Source organism: Diuraphis noxia, unplaced genomic scaffold, assembly GCF_037042655.1.
Source record: "Diuraphis noxia isolate RWA-SAM2 unplaced genomic scaffold, SU_Dnox_SAM2 contig0003, whole genome shotgun sequence".
NCBI classification, from domain to species: domain Eukaryota; kingdom Metazoa; phylum Arthropoda; class Insecta; order Hemiptera; family Aphididae; genus Diuraphis; species Diuraphis noxia.
Genome location: NW_028301713.1, coordinates 20,941,654 through 20,960,881, shown reverse-complemented (window position 1 = coordinate 20,960,881; position 19,228 = coordinate 20,941,654). Strand labels below are relative to the sequence as shown.

The 19,228-nt window shown below is 26.7% G+C and overlaps 1 protein-coding gene across 1 annotated transcript; it reads left to right on the top strand.

Moving 5' to 3' along the window:
* Window positions 1–16,148: 16,148 nt before the first annotated feature.
* On the top strand, window positions 16,149–17,642 carry Nipsnap (protein nipsnap). Its single transcript, XM_015511308.2, has 5 exons — window positions 16,149–16,418; window positions 16,515–16,721; window positions 16,821–16,986; window positions 17,054–17,321; window positions 17,381–17,642. Exons 1-5 carry the CDS (start codon window positions 16,348–16,350, stop codon window positions 17,527–17,529), a joined length of 861 nt encoding a protein of 286 aa, XP_015366794.2. The 5' UTR covers window positions 16,149–16,347; the 3' UTR covers window positions 17,530–17,642.
* Window positions 17,643–19,228: the final 1,586 nt, after the last annotated feature.

The following is a 19,228-nucleotide window of genomic DNA, read 5'->3' as shown; positions in this document are numbered from 1 at the left end:
TGTGGACAACTAATGGGATAATCAAATTATACTAATAACTCCGAACTATTTAAAATCAAGTATGTGAAGGTGGTACTGCAATTTGATTAATTAATTGGTTTGTAATTCGGGGAAGTGGTTAAAAGTATAAAATTTGAAAAATCTTGTCAAAATTTACTATATATACTTTCAAAAATAATAATAATGGTCAAGATTTCTTGCAAAAACTTGCTTGATTACCTTTTTTTTTAACAAAAAAAAAAAACCATTTATTATTGAAGTCTTATCAAAACAAATATTGATAGTTTTGGAACTCATCCATTGGTTTAACTGGAGAGGTGCAAAACGGCCATTAGCATCCTTGAGAACAAATTTAACACCTATTGTTTTCTTAGGTCTAACTACTATGTAAATCTCCAATTTTTCCCTAATAATAATAATTCTGTTATCAAATAAACTCACGTCATCCATATAACATACAAATATACCATTTATCCGATACCTCGATCATGATTTTATTTCATTAATCAATCAAAATAATAATAATAATTTAGAATATTTCTCATGCTACTTTGAATTCAAATCATGTTGTAAACACAAAGTAATTATTAAAATAAATGTATGGTTGATTTTTAATCAAATTTTAATATTTTATTTGTGTATGCAGCTCGTGATTCATTTATTTTCCTAATATTACTCCAGTAATAATTAATTTAATTGTATTTCTATAGTATTTATTTAAATCAAATATGAGCTTTATCACAGTTCAGAAAATAGTTAAACAATGATGTGTTTGAAAGTTTAATAAAAAATAAAAAATGCTTATGTCATGATTTAGACAATACAATTGTTTGACACTATTCATATTACATTGTCATGTTTAACATTTGGAACATTGTTTAGAATTTATTTGTTTCACAATGATATGTTTGTTTAATTTACCAATTTTAACATAGAGTGCAACAAGTAAGTTTTATGAAGCACTCTTGCACTATGATAGATTAGTTGAAAAAATTGATTCAAAGATGATATTTTAAAATATCAGCTTTTGAATTTCTCAGCTTTATACAATATTTGATAAGAAAACCATGAAAATGATAATATCATAATAATGGAGAAAATATGAAAATAAATGGTCAACTAAAACTTAACAAATAATGGATTAATTAAACAACAAAATGGATTTTCAAATTAAATATGATTTATTTTGTCAACATTTTTAAAATAATATTAAAAACAAGATGAACGAAGCTATATAGACGAGTTCCTCACAGTACAAAAATACCTCATATCAAACTTTGTATTTAAAGTTTTTTTTTCATATCACTAATTTACATGATCCAATTATTTTAATTTCACGTGTACTAGAAACTTTTGGCCAGTAGATTTTTGGATTACCCTACTTTATTGTACGTGTAAAAGTATATAAAACTACCTACATCCAAGTTTAAGCAAACCCATCATTAATTCATGTAAGCTTAACATCGAAACCACATATACGTATGCCAGTTTTTGAATTCATTCATTAAAAAATCATTTCATATAGACTATTTTTGAGGTTTTCGTTCATAATTATTGTCAGATATATTGCAGTCTACACGACCTTTCTAAAACTTTAGTGGTTTTACATTTATTTAAAATTTTAAACAAGATAATTTGTACTAATTTAAAAAATGATTTTTGGTGTCTTGAATAAATTATTGCAAATTTCCTAAGTTTTTAAATATAAAAAACACCTTTTAAGCACGAGTGAAAATTATTTTTTTAAATAACAATATAATTCAAACTACAATTCCAATAAATTCATAAAAATAAACTTATTTTAAATTTTAAGTCAAGCGACTTTTTCATGCAGTGAAAATGACTAACACATTGTATTCCAATATCCATTTTCTGCTGTATTGTAAACAAAATATAGATATAATTCGTTAGTACGCACATATGATGGTGTGGATTAAGTTCTAGTATTAATTCAAATGGCATTTACAATATAATAAGCATATATATTTAAAACTAAGCACGTATATTGTATAACTTATACATCATATACATTTTATGGATGTTCAAAGTTCAAATTAAATTTACATAATTTGTGAAATTAATGGTTCAATATAATATTCTACTACCTAATAAATTGAACAACATAAAATCGATGGTATCCAGGTCTATCATAGTATCATGTATTATAATTTATAATTATTGTTAGAAAGATATCGGGAAAATGTTAGAACGAGTTTTATTTTATACTTTTTAATAAGTTAAAAAACTCATAATTTAATATACTCATAAGAACTTAAATAAGTGAATTATTCGATTAGGGATTACAAAAAAAACATTGTAAATTTTTAAAAATAATTAATTACAATTTTTATATGATATACCTATTATAACTTAATAAAATAGTTTTTAAATTAATTTACGTGTAACCAACAAACAGGGTTGAAGCAATTTTTTTTAAAACTTAATTAGCGTTTTTATTATATTTACTAACAACCGTGTACACATCACTTTTAACGATAACTGATTACTTTGATGTTGACAAGGTAACTGAATGTTTTCCACAGCAAAAAGCATAAATTAATATATTAGATGTGATGAACTGGTGAAATATAATATGTAAATTAGCATTGATTATTGTTATATATTTTATAGAGAAATTAATTAAATATTTTTTTATTTTTTTATTGAAGTAAATGGATGATAATTATACCTATATTTTTCATAAAGTAACTAAAAATTCGTTTAGAAATTTTGAAGTAGAGTTATTGTGTTTTTAAATTTTATTTGAGAGCTTAATATCAAATTATAATATTCAATAGATTCCGCATCGTCCTAAACCAAAGTGCAATTATTGTGAAACTGAACTCTCAGTCAACTACATATTTACATAATGTCCTCGATACACAAATGAAATATGCAACCTCAACTTACCCGCAAGCCGCAACACCTTAGACTTAGCACTCAGGCCCAATGCAAACACTATCACCAAATTAAAAAATACCAAATTGTACCAACCAAGTATAATAAAAAAAAAAACAATTGTAACTAATAGCCATTCCTACCGATGTTATAATAACCAATAAGGAACAATAAAAAAGGGAAAAATCAATTAAGCCCCCATTCCGGGGCATGGCAGAAACCTACGGGTGCCCCAATAGAAATTTTGCCAAAACTCTCACCCACGTTTAAAACCAACCTACAGTTCCATAAGAACCTACAGTACTACCCAGTCTACCTCCTTCCCAATGGCCTTAGTTGCCGCGGGATAGTTAAAAAAAAAAAAATTACAAATGATTAATATTAAAAGTATTGATATAGATAGCCAGGTATGATATACATAAATCTATACCTAGGTTATTGATGGAATACAACGGTTGTTGTATGGTATGAAGGGAAAATAGTGGTTTAATAAATTAGAACCAAGAGATTTTAAAGAAATATAGATAACGCGATGTATCGTTAATAGGCTATTATTGGGTAAGCATAATATGTAATATTATTATGGTCGGTGACGGAGGAGTATGGAGTTTTAGTCTGGATAGGAAAAGTTAGGAAACAATGGCATGTGTTATTTACATGGAATATGCTAGTTTGGGTGAACGGTTTTTTTTCGTCTGAGGACGAATTTGTAGGTCAGATATCCCTTGATATGATCAAATGAACTCATATATGTTATGCATATATATATATATATATATATATATATATATATATATATATATATATATATATAGAATTTAGATATTACTATTTTGACCTGTGGTAATTTATTCACAGAAATATATCATAATGTATCATGTTGCAGACGTAAGATAAATAATATTTTGAAATGTATAAGTAATTATAGATACCTATATATACCGACGTATTGTCCATCGCGTGCCCCGGCCGGTCGGATCATGTGGGCGTGCAAATACAAGATAAACAAAGATAAACCATATTAGTTACTATACATACCTAAACCTAATATACGGGCTAACGGTCTCTGAAAAATATTTTTCAATTCTTTTTTTTTAAATGTTTCATGATGGCTCACAGTTGTGGCCGGAACTTCTACAGCAGGTGCTTAAAATATTATTAACAATATTAACAATGTACATAATAATCACTCTAATTAAAACGCACAAATATCTATGCAGTATAATATCATTATATGCAACCCGTATGGCTGTGTGCCTGTGTGTATATTATATTTTATCCATTTCTTTATTACGTGTTCAATATTGTTATAATAATTTTTGTCTGTCCAATATAGAAAAACGCAGGAAAATGTTGACTTTTGAATAATTTTTTTTGACTCTTTGATATTGTCATCAACATGTTTTTTTCATAGTCAATACTATTATTTCAGTCACAAAAGCTATTATTCCGAATAATCACTCATACTGATATTGTCCCTCTCTTATAGATTTGCATTTTATTCAAATTGATCAGACGGCGCAATTCAAACGCAAATGCAACATTGTATTATTATTATTATTACTATTAATGTTCGTTCAATAGCCATAGAAGCGTGCGTAGGTACTTTGTTTTATAAGTAAAAAAAAAAATTATTTGTTATTATAGAATTGCATATTTATTAATAAAATCTGTTTTTTCGACGTTAACATATTTATATCTCCCAATACTGGCAATACTGTTATAATGTCGTGTGATAAAATCATATTTAATCCAAAAACTGTAATAAACAATACTATGATTGCTTTATATTTTATGTTAATTAATATTACTAAACAGTAAGAATTCATGGAATTAATAGGTCATTGCCCATTATCGCTTATGTTTGTTAAAGGTATATTTATAACTTTTTAAAGCAAAAATCGTATGATGTTTATAACTTTATAAGCAACAAAAAAACTGTTTATCTCATTTCGCTGTATATAATAGAGTTTGCATTGAACTTCATCATTGAGTAAGTTACTGGCATGGATGTGTTAAATTAAAATTGAATAATAAAGTTAGCCGTTAACCATTATTATATAATAACTAATAAGGTTAGGATATTATGAAAAACGATTCAGAACGGAGACAATGCCAAGTATGTCAGCCACTATTTATAAATATATTTTGTAATAAATATTAGTCTAGTATAATCATTAATAACTTAATTGTCAAAACATAAAAACTCTACAGTTAATACATTTAAAATTATAACAACATAACTAAAATCGTTATTCGTAATTTAAGTATCATATATTTCGTAAAAATAGACTTCAAATATTAAATACCTAAATAAAAAAATAAAAATTATATGTTCGTTGCTTTTAAATTGCAATTAGAACAAATATTTATGTAAAACCTTGTATTCAAGATTATGAGCGATAATCAGCATAAATAAAATAAAAAGTAGAATATTTCAAATGCCTATTTATAAATAACACGAAAAAAAACTAAAATGTCCAAAAAACATAATCGCATTGTAAAATCATTTCATTCTTAGCTCCTCTTAGAATCCCAAATATCATACACCTATACATTTTGTAAATATAATATTATTTCATCAAATGGGTTAATTTTGAAATTCATAAATAAATTACCTATTGCAAAAGCTATTTTTGACACAGAAACGTAAAAATAGAGTGTATACTAGATGATGTAATTTATTGTATTTATGAAATAAATAAAATATTACAATAGGTTCTTTTTTCTGATTCTCTTCGTAATTAGTTTTATTTTAACAAAAGTCAAATTAACTGGTCTGTGGTCGTGTATTTAAAATAGCAATAACAATTTATTACTACACTACCTATCGATACTAATTCTAATATCTTTTCTTTCTTTTTTTTTACCTATACCTAATAACTCTGTTCTGAGTATGATAATTAATCTTTAGGTACCAATATTATTTAATTTCTTTATACATTTTAATAATATAAAATATATTAAAATGAGTTTTGAGTTTAATACCCATCATACTATTTAATTTTAACTTTGAAATGAAGAGAACTGTTATTACAGATATATAAATTCATCTCAAAATGCAAATCAATTTTAAATACAATAATGTATTTCATTCACATTTAGACACTCCAAGTAAACATTAATTTAAATTTCCGATTTAGTACTTGTTCACATAAGTTGTTTATTAATGTATTAAGTAGGCGTAGGTATATAATTTAGCGGAATTTAATGTAAACTGCAAACAAAAATTTACAAACACTTTTTAATAGGGAAAAATTACAACATTTTAAAATATAATAGATTCGATTAAGTTTCGCCAATAAGACTAAATATTTGATATTTCACAGCTTCAAAAATAGGTACTATCTTTGAAAACTATTTCAAAGATCTACTAAGTCAAAATAAAGATTACTAGTTATTTAAAGATAATATGTAATACCGTAACAATTGTCTTTTATGATTTATTTTTAGTGATTATGTACAACCTAAAGCTTAAATTGATATATCATAATTTCATAATTACAAACTGTATCTTATATAAGTATATTTGTGTGATAAATAAATTTAAGAAAATTATGTTCTATCAAAGATCAAGATCTTGATTCCTACAGCGGAGTAGTGGACCAAAGCATTATCGTATACGCCGAAATTGTTCGTTCATTTAATTTAAATTTAACACATCAATTGCAATTACATACTCGATGATGAGGTACCTACATTAAAGATAATTCAGAAGAGTGACTCTTCAGTTTTTTTTTGTTTTTTCACACCGATGACCACATTGGAAATAATAAATTGTCACATTGTGCGATCCGCTGTAATCTCTAGCTCGTAGACCATATAAGTACCTACATATATCCGAGTGAGTTCCTCTTTTTTTTTTTATTTGAAATTAAACTGATTTGAACAATATAGTTTACGTTTTTATTGTATATGTATCTAGTGAAAGATTAAGTACTAATTACAATGTTTCCAATATTTTCCCCGTATACACCACAATCATCGAATAAAATATTTTAAAAAATGGATTTCAAAATAATATTATGTATTCATATTTTCTCAACTACGTAAAACGATTATTAAAATTAAATTAAATTCGAACTTTCACCTTTTGGCTTATGTAGTTTTCCAATTTTTATTTAATATTTATTATTTATATGCATTATTTTCACCAGCCTCCTATGAAGTTATAAAACTATTAATATGTGCCTGACTTCACATGTTATTTTGAATAATAATAATAATAATAATCACAACATAAAATTATATTTTCAAATATATTGACAAGGCGTCATAAATATATAATAATGTGTCTACATAAACGATTATTATAATAAATACATATTTATGAATTCGTTTTCACATGAAAATAAAAATGATTAAATCGGAATAAACAGATTAAATATACCAGATGTTTTTAATAGCGTGAAAAATAAAGTTAAGGGATATTTTATCAGCATTTAACAAAATAAAATTTGTATACATGCATAATATTATAGTATATACAAAATACAATATACATATTTGTATATACATTACTCGTAAGAATTTATTAATAACAAATCGATACTTCCACTCATATTTATAAAATTTTAATACACAAAGAAGTTAAAAATGATAATATGTTAGTCAAGTAATTCTCAGTGCTTTAATCATTTATAATTAACAGTTAAAAATTTAAAATTGCAGGTATATAGCATATTATAATTTGTTTTTAATTTCAATACTTCAGTTCGTAAGCATTTTGTATCTATGTTTCTAAATAAAAACTCTAACTAATGTAATCTTGTATATAAAAATCAAAATAAAGCTATAAATTATAATTATTATAAAACTAATGGCCATTATAATAGCCAAAGTTAATTCTTGGATAATAATAATAATAAAAAAAAAATCATAAGTATAAACACAGACACGGTTTTATACTTGTACCTATACTAGTTCGTGTAAACATGTTTTTGACATATCTAAATAATATTTACTCAAATATACGACTTGTACGATATACCTATTCAATATCATTACAGCGTCAGTGCATTTTAATATGCTGTAATCGGTGTACAGAGTAGTAATAATCAAAACATTGTCTAATTCAATCCAAATTATAGAGCCGCCATCACACATAATTAATATACATTATACCTAATTTATTTGTTTTAAAATATTTTTTTAAGTTTGTATAAGATGCTAAAAACTTCAACATAACCATTAGCATTTAACACTGGTAATTGGTATATTGATACTTAATAATATACTTATATATAGACTATTTTTTTATATGTGATGGGTTTAATTAAAATATAAAATATTTATTCAAGTTCAACTACAGTAATTGACAAATAAAATATATAATACCTACACTTACTTAAATATACATATTATTGTTGACAAATAAATATATTAGGGTAACTAAACACTCCATCACATAATTTGTTGTATGACAACTTTTTTAAATGGTGATGACAGATGATAATGAATTAACGAAATTTAAGTTTAGCCATTTTCGTGATACTAAAACCATTATGGCTGCCGGACATTAATGTTAATAAAACAATTTAATTATTTATAAGATTTCGTAATTTTCAATTACCATAGTGCAAGCTCATTTTTTTGTTTATCAACGATCATTAATATTTAATAATTAAGTATAATATAATCAATCACAAGTTTTTGTGTCATACAATTGTTTGGCAAATGTCAGGAATACATATAAAGGATTACATAAATTAAAATATTTTTAATCCTATCGAAAAAAAATGTATCATTTTGAGAAAAAAAAACGCATTAAGGATTAATATTTTGTGTCATATCAAATCGTTGCAACGAAAATGTTAATCTATATTGTCAGACATAGCGACAAATAAACATAAATTTGAACTTCATCTTCCTTAAATCCGAACTAATATACATTATTTTAGTAAAAGCTAAAATGATTAGCTGGAATAACACACTCGATGATAATAATTTGAGCATTATTTTAAAAAATGACATTACGTATAACACATCTGCAAAATAATATATGTGACACATATTTTAAGTCGATACATACCTACACACTCCCATTAAACAATATCATTAATATTCATTAATACCAAACAATAAACTAATATTCATTAAATAATTATTATTTTTTTTATATATTAACATAAGTAATTGAATAAAACTCAGTGCTAACACACACTCTTCTCATTCAACATGTCAAATGTATCGAATTATGTAGATATTAATTATCAATTATATAATGTTTCAAGATTTTGAAAATTTTAACTTCAAACCCTCATAAAAAAATGCTGATTAAACATGCTTCATTATAAGAACATATGAGCAATCGTTTATAGAAACCTAATAATCAATCATCTAGCTATTTGATCGTAACAAAATTTATCAACGCTAAAAAAATTGCAAATATAAAAGTTTAAAATATCTTTAAATATTTGTTAAAACAAATTATCTTTACAGTAATTAATTTTATCAAAACAAAAAAACCGAATATTTTGACTAGAATATTATAGTATTGCATAAATCCGGTTTTCCCACAATTTTTGTTTAGATTTTTTAAATTATTTCGAAAAGTAGGTTGGTATTAAGGTTTACTTTTTATCCCATTTAAATTACTAAAGAAAATTTTAAGTCTACGGTAATTAGGTACTATTTCATTTTTTAATTTATACAATGACATTATAGAAAAAAGTAGCCAATTTTCAATCAGAGACCATCCGGAGATGAAAGTTAAAGATTTTTATCGCTCCAAAAGTTACAATTATTTTTTTCTTAAAAAACACATCATTTTTTAAAGCCAATAAACATTCATCGCTACCCTAAAAATCAAAACTCTGCTCAAAAGATGTTAATAAATAAATAAATATTTGTATCAATAATTATTTCATAATAAATATATATCACTCATATAGGTATGCTTCAAAGATTATTTAAAAATAATTACCATGTTAAATTAATTTGTTGATCCATATTTCCATAATAATAGCCATATTAAATATGTTTTCAAAAGTATATTATACACAACTATATAATATTATACTATTTTATTCGTATAAAAAAATTAATTTTAAATCAAAAAAAAAAATCATTTGATTTTGATTATAATCAATAATAAGTACGTTAAGTACTTAAGTTATCAAATTAAATTGAAGTTTATAACTTTCATGAGCAACAAGTTTTTAACAGTGAACCTTTACACTTTATATTTGTGTTCTTTCTTTCTCACTATATTATACCGTATCAAAAGTTACATTAATAAATATCGTGTACTCTAAGGTACGACAAAACTTTTGCTTGAATGCTTGATTATATATATTATTTTAGGGACATTTTGCTTTATAATACCTATAAATTCAAAACTATCATTATGAAATATTAAAAATATGGCATAACGTTTTGTTGGTTTTCTTAAGTTTTAGACCTTGCAGCAGTTTGATGGAATTCTGTTGTTAGGTAAAATATTAAACTCTTAAATACTAGTTAACGAGGGTCGTACAAGTTAAGATACCACGGAAAATAACCCAAAAAAATTATTTTCGCAGTATTAATTCAATCAAAAAAATGTAAAAAAATTTACGTTTGGTATTTTAAGACCACTGTAAGAATAATTTACAAGAGCCCTTGAATTAAATGGTTATGATTTTTTTCCAGAAATAAACACTTTATAGTATCTACCTATTATATTATATCTTATTAATAATGTGTTCATAGTTTTATCTTAAAACCTATATTTTAAACTTTATTTAATCGAGTTCGAAATTAGTAGTATATAATTAAGTGGTATCTGTTATACGATATACGAATCCAATACCTACAAATAACTTAAATAACATTTATCATAATGTATTTTTGTATTTTATTAGGTAGGTCCTTAAAGCTTCTTATATAGGTAGTTAACAGTGTAGCGTAAATAAATAATACCTATAATTTAAAGCATATTTCACAAAATATCACAATATCTGTTCGCTTGAAACAACTGGATATTTTTTTAAGTTACCCCATACGTCTGGCGGGTACCATCTCGCCTGTCAATAAATATTTATCTTGGTTCCGCCGCGTCAAAAGAGTATAGAAGGAAAAAACTTACCTACGTATATATTTATTGTTCTAGTAAAAAAACGTACCTTATGATTGTATAATATGGTCTCGTCTCTCGTGTCAGATCACTCAGATCGTAGGATCTCCGCCATGAGGGAAATGCAGTGCGCGTCTTCATCCACGATCCAAAAGTTGAATCTGGAATAGTATATTGAGATTAAATGACATTTTTATGAAAATTCCAAAATAACTAAAGAATTGAACGAAATATACGAGTAGTGAGTACGTACATAACATATTGGAATCAATGTTCGTCTCAGACGATTGTTATTTTCTATAAATTATTTTTTAAAACTATACACATTTATTTAGTTCTACTAGGTACTAGATGCAAATGAATAATAGGTAACGATTTGCTATCCTATGAGTACATCGACATAACCTCCGGTAGAAGCCAAATATTTTTGAAACCCGGTAACCGGTAATTGTTTAATTTTGATATTATGGTTAGTGGTTACCGGTAATCGTTTCTCAAAACGTTTTTTAAGATATCTCAAACATGATAACCGTTAAGGCGAGTTTCCACTATATAACCGTAACCCGTAAAATGTTCAGCCATGTCTAACACGGTAACGTGGTTCATCGTATGGTAACCTTACCTAACCAACCAATCACATGCAGCAAAGGATTTACTCATCTTTAATCGTTTAAAAACCGTTGATAAGGTTTTTTGGTAATCGGTTACTGGTTAAAAACGGTTTTGAAAAATCATATTTTATAAAACAGTTTATTTAGGCTTCATTCAATTTCAATATTAATTTTTCAATTTGCTTTAAAGTTTAAAACATATGGTCAAAATAATGGCCTAAAAAATCAAAAAAACTAAATTTCATACATTTTTTTATCGAGTTTGAATTTTCTTAAATTTTATTACTGTATAATAAACCGCAATTAAATCATGGAGTATGAATTAAATATAATAATTTTCCACGATGACTTAAAACACTTTAACATTAACCAAAAAAATTAATTAATAAAATATTATTGACCAAAGTATAAATTGTAGGTAACAATGTGACACGATATAATAACCTCGTAAATATATTTGATAATTATGATAATTTTGATTAAATATGGTAAAATGTATACATAAATCAAATTCAAATAATAAACAACCGTTAATTATTTTGGTCGGGAAAAGGTTTTGGTTATAAAACTGTGTTTGAAAATACGAGCCACGAGGTAATAACCTCTTTGATGTTATAATTTAAACCAGATTCACAGCTACGTAGTACGTCGTGTGCCGTGTCGCACGAGGGCGAAATGACTATGGACTATGGTTACAACCGGTAACCATATTGCTCTAAAGGCTGCTGCACACATACTTCGTGTTTTGTGTTGTGTCGTGTTGTTTCGTGGAGTTGTGATGTTTGTCGGTACAACCTGGTAATAATGGTATAGGATTAAATATAATGGATGGTATAGGTAAACATATTCCCGCCACTCATGATATCAATATAGTATTTACTATTTATTATGATTTATGATATAATTTTTAATTTATACAAATATGCAATGTACTATTAAGTATTAACTATTAAGAGTTAATCCAGTTAAATGTTAATCAAGTTAATTACATTATTTAAATTTAAAAATAGACAATAGTTATGAATATAATATGAGTCTATATCGACGCAAAATAATTATAATTTGTGCATTACAATTAATCAAAAACAGACAGAGGTATGTATTAACAAATTTAATTTTAACTAATATGGGTACTTATTTGTAAAATAAACTGCTGAATCAGAATCTATAATTTAGTATACAATATGGGCAACTAGGTTTTGTAGAGCTCTGGCGTGAAAAATGTTATGGTGTCCCTGTATAATTGTCAATATTTTTAATAATACTCAATATATAGGGAGTCTGTTATAAGTAGGCTTTACTGAATTGCTATAATATGACTGTACTGTGGACTTGGAGCATTTGAAATTAAAATTTGCATGAATAAATAAATAAAATATACTTACAAATGACATTATTACATAAATAAGTAAATAAAATATACTTACAAATATATATGAATTAATTTTGAATTTGACACTCAGTTTTTTAGTTTTTACTATTTCAATTTATCATGAAGACATGAAATAATAATAATTTAAATATTTTTATCAAACATCAGTTACCACACGATGTAAAACTTGAAATATTTCAACTTCACGGTTACGTTTGGTTAGGATAGAATCGTGTGATGTTACCATTTGGTACAAACGGTATTAAAACTATGGTTCCACAAATCAAGACGTCTGAATAAGAACACGTCACGAAACACGAAGTAGGTGTGCAGCCGCCTTAAAAGTCAAGCTGCAGTTAATTCTTGGTATTCTCGGTTGCAACTTGGCTATTATACTTATACACGAATACATGATACCAAAATGGTATCATCAAATCACCATAGGATTCGATCGAGACGACACGATACACGACGTAGCTGTGAATGTGCCTTTAGATTTTTACTTTGACTACCGATAACCAATAACCACTTCCAGCATTCCAAAACCAAAAGTGTTTATCACTTATCGGTTCTCAAATTATCGGTTTTTACCAGTTTTCAATACAAACCGGTTACCGGTTTTAAGCCCTGCAGTAAATATAGTTATAAATATATAGTTAATCGAAATAAAATTCCATTAAAATTTACTAAATTAAGTATATTACTATAGTAACTTATTAACTTTTTATTTCGATTGAACGATAACAAAACAATTATATAATGTATATCATTATTTGTGTCTCATTTTTTTTTTAATGAAATATATAAATTTCAAATAAGATATAAATACAACCAAACAATATCGCAAGAACGTCATGACGATGATTATAAATAATGTATTATAAAATCGGAGTTGGTCAAATACTATATCGTATTATATATATATCGGTTGTTGTGTAATTTAAGGCTGATGACTTATGAGTGCATTGCGTTCGTAAAATGTCAGCTATTACAGTCAGTTTAGTCAGTTTTCCGGATCGATTTCCATTTCTTGCAAAGAAGATACAAACAATATTTCAGTGGCGTATTTACGGGGGGGGGGGGGTCAACCCCTCCCCCAGAACAAAAAAAAAAGTTACTATTATTACGGGTTTTCTAATAATTTAACGATGTAGATAGACTGTCTATAATATAGCTATCTAAAATTTGACAAATTAACTGATATTCTAATTGATGTAATTATCCTAAAAATTAATTTTACTAAAATTGTGACATTTTTTCAGTTATAAAATTATATTGTTTGTATTCATTCTATATCTCTTGTTATTCCTTGTTTCAAAGTAAGATGAAAGAAATAAGCTTTATTACCTATATGAGTTTTTAAAATTTTAAACCCCCCCCCCCCCCCAAAAAAAAAAAAAAAATAAATAAATATTGAAAATACGCCACTGATGCCAATCGCCGTGCGTTCAGACTTAATGCAGGTACAGTGAAAAGTCATTCTCTACATTTTTATTTGGTATGTATAAATCCATATCGTTATATTGTAAATGGGCCATGTGCGAGAATATGTATATTCGTATTATTTACACCAAAGATGATATTAATCAAACTAATTGCAGCTTGTATAATGTATATGTATACAGCCGTCAGCCAGTGACATTTTTCACACGCATATTATAACGCGGTAACAACAAATATTTTAAATATTTTAAACATTTACGTGGATTGTACATACTAAAACATATTTTTTCTAGTTTACACACAATATATTTCAACAAGTAGGAAACGCTACTGCATTATGTAGTGCATATGTAGTTATAAACATCTAAATGAAATCAATGTGTCCGTAATACTGGGTGTTAGTATAAATAGATATACCATCACTGCACAGTGTAGGGATGTTGTAGACAGTGGCGTACCGCCGAAACTAACCCGCCGAAATTTTTAAAATTAATTTTTTTTTATATGCGAGAAATCTAGAATTTAGGGTGACATGTCAATAAGAAAAAAATAATAACACGAATAAAAATTAGAAGTCTGCTATTAAAATGTACGATGTGTTTTCTTACGTTCAGGTGTTCATGTTCATCCATCGCAAACGGAAAAAAATTCAAAAATTAACCCGGCCTGCAATGAGCTCTATTCAATCTACATTGTATAATATTACAATAATCACTTCATAATATATTATATTGTATATGCTATAAAGTATATTAAAGTCTACAGTCGTACCTATCTAATACAAAATACTTCAAAGTCAGAGTAAATAGTAATTATACCGAATTCTACACGGATTCGTACGTATATACCTAATATATTCGAATATATTAAACATTTTTTTCATTAACATCACATTTTAGGTAAATACACTTATGCACACAAGCAATAACAATAGAGATCACATCATTTTATTTCCGGCTTTTCCAGTAAAAGACATCGCAACGAAAATGAATGTAGAGGAGACAAGTTATTTGAAAACACGCTTGAGTGGTTACTGGTTATTAATACAAAACTAAAAGGCCAAAATTCGTTAAAAATAATCAAAAACTGTACACAAACCATTAATTAATAGTAGGAAACTTAACACTTAAGTATAGTAATTACTATCATTCTCGTCGTCGTTAAAAAAATTCGTTTTTTCATTTATTTATATACAATTTTTATTTTATTGAACTGAAAATGAGTCTTATTACTGCCAGACTAAGGGGATTTTGCTTAGTAATAGTTAGCTAGGGTTTTAATTTTTTTAAATTATTGTCGATAGTAAATTGCTCCTTCGATCAAATTTTGGAAAATTTAACACAAGATTCCTCAAAAGCTGATTTAAAAGCAGTATAAAAATATTAAAGATACGTAGGCAGGATTTTTTTTATAAGCATTCGAAGTTCAATTTGGCAGAATTCATCAAAATCAGAAAAGATCACAAATTATTGTTTAATTACAAAATTGTAAAACGTTTTATTTTTATACCTAATTAGAATTGTGAGCGTGAACGGTTAGTAAATTATTATTGTGTGTGCCAATATATTAAAATATATAATAATAAGTCATGGGCTTATGGCCCACAACTTGTTTTAATTTTTACTCTATGCTTTATTGCTATATTTTGTCACGAGTGCATCGCAAATCGTCACTTGTTGAGAAGTTTAGACAATGGAAAGATAACGAATGATGGTTGTTCGTCCATGAACTTTGTTATCGCCTGAAGATGACACGGTGATAATACACGACGTCATGCTCACTGATCTGACTGTCAAGACGTTCCTTCGTTCCTACTAATAGTGGATTCTGAGGACTTGCAAGAGGATTAGTACGTGCCGGTGGAAATGGCGAATCGACAATAGTTATAAATTGTAGAGGTACCTACCCATAATTTTTCAAATAGCATTTATCTGCGTTTTTAAACGACCGCACTCAAAATACTCAAAATGTTTAATTCCATACTGAAACAGTGTACTCTCTCGTCTACTAAACAAATCGGCTTACCATTGCAATTCAGGTAAGTCAGCGCGATGTTTTGAACACAATGATGGCACCTAGTCATAAATCATCGGTAGTGTATTGATGTTTCATTGTACACATTTTTGTTCTCCAGATGTTTGTCTTTAAGCTCAGCCTCTCTCAAAGACAACAAAGAATTGGAAAATAACACCAATGAGGGATGGCTGAAGAAATTGCTGGTTCGACGAATAGAACCAACTAAAGAACAACACTCTCGTATGTTATCCGATAAGGAAGTAATATATGAATTACAAACGCACAACGTACGTCCCGATTCAACTGATAATTATATGAAAAACTAGTAAGCAATAATTTAAATGTCTCAAGTATATTTGTTGTTTTTTTTTAATATGCATTCAACAATAAAGAGTATTTTTTATTATTATTATTATTATTCAAGTGAACAAGTGGTCCAGTTGTGTCAAAAAATTCCCAACTTAAAGTATGAACTGATTGGCTCTTGGTCTGTACATGTAGGTGATCTAGACCAATATGTGCATTTGTGGAAACATCAAGGTGGTTATTCAGAAATTGATAAAACCAATGCAATTTTAATACAAAATAAAGTAAGTTTTTATTTTATTTGATTTCTTAAAAATGCATTAATTATTATTTATATATTAATTATTTAAGGAGTATACAAAATTACGCAATCAATGTGGCCAATTCTTACGTTCAAGGCATCTACAGTATTTGTTAGCTTTCAGTTTCTGGCCTTCTATTGAATTAAAATCTGGTTCCAACATATATGAGATTCGTAGCTATAGTTTAAAACCTGGTACAATGATTGAGTGGGGTAATAATTGGGCGCGAGCAATAAATCACCGGCGTTCAAACGATGAGCCATTTGCTGGCTTCTTCTCTCAAGTGGGTCGTCTCTACAATGTTCATCATTTTTGGTGTAAGTATTTTTTCTATATATAATTGACGAAATGAAAATTGACATTATTAATTTTTCAGGCTATAAAAATTTAGAAGTACGTACTCAAACTAGAGAAGCTGCTTGGATGTCTCCTGGATGGGATGAGTGTGTTGCATACACAGTCCCACTAATTAAAGAAATGCAATCTAAAATATTACATCCTACACCTTTTTCCCCAACTCAGTAATATTTTTTTATATGTTACACTGAAACAATTGTTTGTGGTCCTTACTTTATTTCTTTTCTATTAATTTATTGGATCATAATTTGAATTCCAATAAAATCATTTTTATTTATTAATATTTTTTTCTCATTATATTCACAATAGTGTCTTTTTGAGATGTTGTTCCTTCATTAAAATATCAAAACAACATAATCATAAGAACATAATAATATAATATGTCTCTGACTTTAATAGTATATTGTTGATAAACTGATTCTTATTATCAGTTAATGTCCATTTAATGTGTTTTATAAGAAAATACATTAACCTAATGACAGCAAATTAATCATACTTTATTTTTTAAATTGTTTAACATATAATTATTATCCATACACTAGTAATTACATTATGCAATTTTAATTAGGTACATATTGACAAGAATAAATGAGCTTGGAAGGTCACTCAGTATTGCCACCCGACAGATTACTTTATATAAGATCTCTAAGCCAGATTTACTTTAAATGTTTGGAGTTTTTTTGGTATTTTGCTAGAGAAAAGTTGAATTATTTGTAGATTTTTATATGGATTTGCTTTGAAAGAAACCCATTGTGGTATGATTTGGTTGATTGAGAATATGGTTTTAAGTCTTAGTAAACATTAATAATTATTATTATTCTTGATAACCCTTAAAACAGAAATAATGTTCCAAAAAAAGGTTTTGATTGATTTTAGTTAAATGTTCAACCTCATATCTAGATGTCTTAAAAATGTAAAATCCCCTTGTTCTGATGAGTTTCATAATTCAATAATTAATAGCTGATTTATGACTTAGATTGAAGCAGGTGAAGCAATTGGAGCAGTGGAGATTATTAGTTTAAAATGTTCATCACAAGTTAGGTGTCTATCAAACACCAAACCTAAATTATCCTTATAGGCTGAATAACAAATAAAATAATATACCTAATAAATAATGAACAATCAAACGCAATATTTTGTTCCAATCAACATTTTTTAATTAGTTATTTTTTATTTAACATAATTTAAAGATGCTTACTTCACATGCTTACACAAACACAGAAATGTAGCCAAAAAATCCATAGAATCATTATTTGTAAAATTTCGGACTGCACACTTCATTTTACATAAAAAGGGTCTGCTGACCAATGCAAAAAATAGCCAATTTTCTTTCACCCAAACCATTCTTGTGTTCTTAGTTTTAATATTAGAGTGAATTATAATAGTAATAGTAATATTATAAAAATTTAAGTTGGGAATATTATTTTAATTTTTCTATTTGAATATCATAAAAAAGCCAACAGGCACATTTAAAAAGACTGATAATGTTATTAACCATCACTTTAATAATATTGTCAATACACTATAGTTTTAGTTGACTACACGAGATTGATTCTAATGAACAAATATTTGCCACGTAGTGGCGTTGGTCAAAGAAAAAATCTAATAGTTCAATGAAATTCTCTTAATCATAATTCATAGCTCAAAAAAGACTAAACATATATCATAGACCTTGTTCAAATCAGTAGTAACATAGATATATTTTATTATAATTTATTACACCATTTATAAATTGTTAATTTTTCACATCTGTGCAAAGATCTTCAATTCTCAAGGACAATTTTTCTTATTTTTTTTTTACTAAAATTATGTAATTTTATTATCAATATCGGATGTACTTGGCTAGTTTTTGGATACTTTTATTTAA